Source organism: Saprolegnia parasitica (assembly GCF_000151545.1).
Source record: "Saprolegnia parasitica CBS 223.65 unplaced genomic scaffold supercont2.1287, whole genome shotgun sequence".
Classification (NCBI taxonomy): domain Eukaryota; phylum Oomycota; class Saprolegniomycetes; order Saprolegniales; family Saprolegniaceae; genus Saprolegnia; species Saprolegnia parasitica.
The window spans coordinates 1-2,178 of record NW_012157681.1 but is presented as its reverse complement, the minus strand read 5'-3'; the positions used below and the strand labels follow the sequence as shown (position 1 = coordinate 2,178).

General features: G+C 61.1%; 2 protein-coding genes across 2 annotated transcripts; one reads left to right on the top strand and one right to left on the bottom strand.

Annotated features, from left to right (window-relative positions):
* Positions 1 to 34: 34 nt before the first annotated feature.
* On the bottom strand, positions 35 to 1,696 carry SPRG_18550 (hypothetical protein; the record flags this gene model as incomplete). Its single annotated transcript, XM_012357990.1, has 2 exons — positions 35 to 1,060; positions 1,385 to 1,696. Coding segments are annotated over 2 exons (1,338 nt in total), but the record flags the coding sequence as incomplete, so codon positions are not given.
* Positions 1,697 to 1,989: 293 nt separating this feature from the next.
* SPRG_18547 (hypothetical protein) lies at positions 1,990 to 2,171 on the top strand (the record flags this gene model as incomplete). Its single annotated transcript, XM_012357989.1, has 1 exon — positions 1,990 to 2,171. A coding segment is annotated over one exon (182 nt), but the record flags the coding sequence as incomplete, so codon positions are not given.
* Between the last annotated feature and the right edge of the window lie 7 nt (positions 2,172 to 2,178).

Genomic DNA, 2,178 nt, shown 5'->3' with positions numbered 1-2,178 from the left:
TATATCGCGAGAGCGACGCTTTGGCAGCAAATACGTCTTGTTGGAGGCCGGCAATTTCGTGCTGCAGCGCCGCGACCGCCGTCGTGAGCTCGACCTGCACGACGTACGTGGCTTGGCTCTCCAAATCGACGCGTTGTGACTTGGACGTCTTGCTAGTACTATCGCTTTCACTGTGCTCCATCACTGTCGATGGTTTCGGCTTTTGGATGCGGCGCGCGGCAAGACGCCGGTTCTCGGCCTCAATCGCTGCGAGTTCGCGTTGCCGGTTCACGCTCGAGTGGGCGCGGTGGCCTGCCACGCCAGCCGGCACGGTCGGTAGCTTGACAGCGCGGCCTTTTGCCGCCGCGACGCGTTTCTTAATGGCAGCATTCTCCCGCTCGATTTCGATGGCGCGCTTGGAGCGGTTGATGGCAGGACTGGCCACGTGCTTGCGCTTCGCACTTGCTGCCTGGGGCTTCTTCTTCAGTGGGTTTTTTGGAGCCATTGGGCTGTGTGTGGTAGCGAGTGTGGGCGATGCATCGCTCGGCGGCAGCTGCAGTTGGTGCGAGAGGCGGAGGTAGAGACCACCAAGGACCTTGCCTTGACGCGACGTGAGCGCATACTCTTCGTCAAAGCGCGTCTGGAGGCCCTCGGGGCAGTCGTCGTCGAGGAGCGAGGCCACCGGCACAAGCAGTTGGCCGACAAAAAGGTTGTTGTGTGGACTGTGATCAAATACCGCAATAAGGATGTCGCCGCGGAGCGAGGCCCATGGTTTCATGTCAAACTCGTTCGGGATCTCGTAGCGCCAAGTGGCGTTGCTCCACGTCGGTCGGGCGCTCGCTGGCATCACGGACGTCGTGTAGAGCACAGTCTTGCAGCGCAGCATGACGTTGCCAGGACCAGGTGCGACGAACGACACCTTGACGAACGCGCTGTAGATCGTGTCGAGCTCGCTGCGAAGGTACTCAACGCGGCCTTGCAACATGGCAATGCCAGGGCCGGCGCGTCGTCGCTGCGCCAGTGGCTTGTCTGGCGGTCGTAAGTGGCTCGTATACGGAATATGGATCGTCCCGGCGTGGGCCTCGTACCCGCTGGGTATCGACGGGCCGCAACTGGAAGCGGGTCGAGTTGCGATTGGAGCCGGTGTCCAATCAACAGACGGGTCGTCGTCGTCGGTATCGCCCATGACGTTGCTTCTGGCACTGACGCCTGCTGGTCGCGTCGAGGTCGACTGCGGAAGAGGAAGCGAGGTCACTGTCATCGGCCGTTGGTCGGATATCGAACGCGTCAAAGCTTTGCTCTCGCACTGCTCCAGCGAGGAGACTGTCGCTACTTGCGATGATGGTATTGTCTCGTGCCATGCCTCGGGTGTGGTTTCCACTTTGAACATGGTGGCGACGTCAACCGTGGACGCTTGGAGATCGCCGTCCTCGTCGCCCAACTCGTCCGACGGCGGCTCCATGGCACCGACGACGGCGTCGTCTTCGGTGTCGTCGCCGGGCGGCTCCATGGCCTCGACATCGTGGGCGCAACTCGTCTCCCGCAGCACGTGGAGACGCTCTGTGTTATTGGCGTCTTCCCACTGTTCGTCGCCGTCGTCGTACAGGACGCGGTACCCGACCTGCGCATCGTACTCTTGGATGGTCCCTTGAAACCAGTCGGCTTCATTCGCCCAGTACACCTCGACGCGCGCCCCAACGTCCCACGACAGATCCATCAGTTACGGCAATGGACCATAGTAGAACTGATAGGTGTCGGCGCGTCGTACCAAAGCGACACCTGTGCGACAGACCAGTGGTGGTGCGAGAATGCCTCATTCAGTGTCCTGCATTTACTTTTGACACCATACACAACGTCAAGTTGTTCATGCTCTACCGGGTACTAGTACCATGGTGTCAACTTGTCTGGCACCCTCGGAAGGTTGCCTGCAATGAAGAACGTTCGTGGAACGTGCGGGTCCGAAACGGGCGAGGCTTTCGTTGGCACAGCGTCGGGAAAGGCCAGCACTGGATGATGGACAAGCCACCGCTCGTTTCCGAAGCGCGCAACCGCAGCTCGTCCATGGACAGCACGTACGCGTGCCCCGCCTTCGCCGAGCTCGTCGCCGCGCCAAGCTCGAGCAGCAGCAGCGGCAGCAAGCGATTTCGGTCGCGGACATCGTCGTTCTCGCGCGAGATGAGCGACGTCGACGTGTCGCGG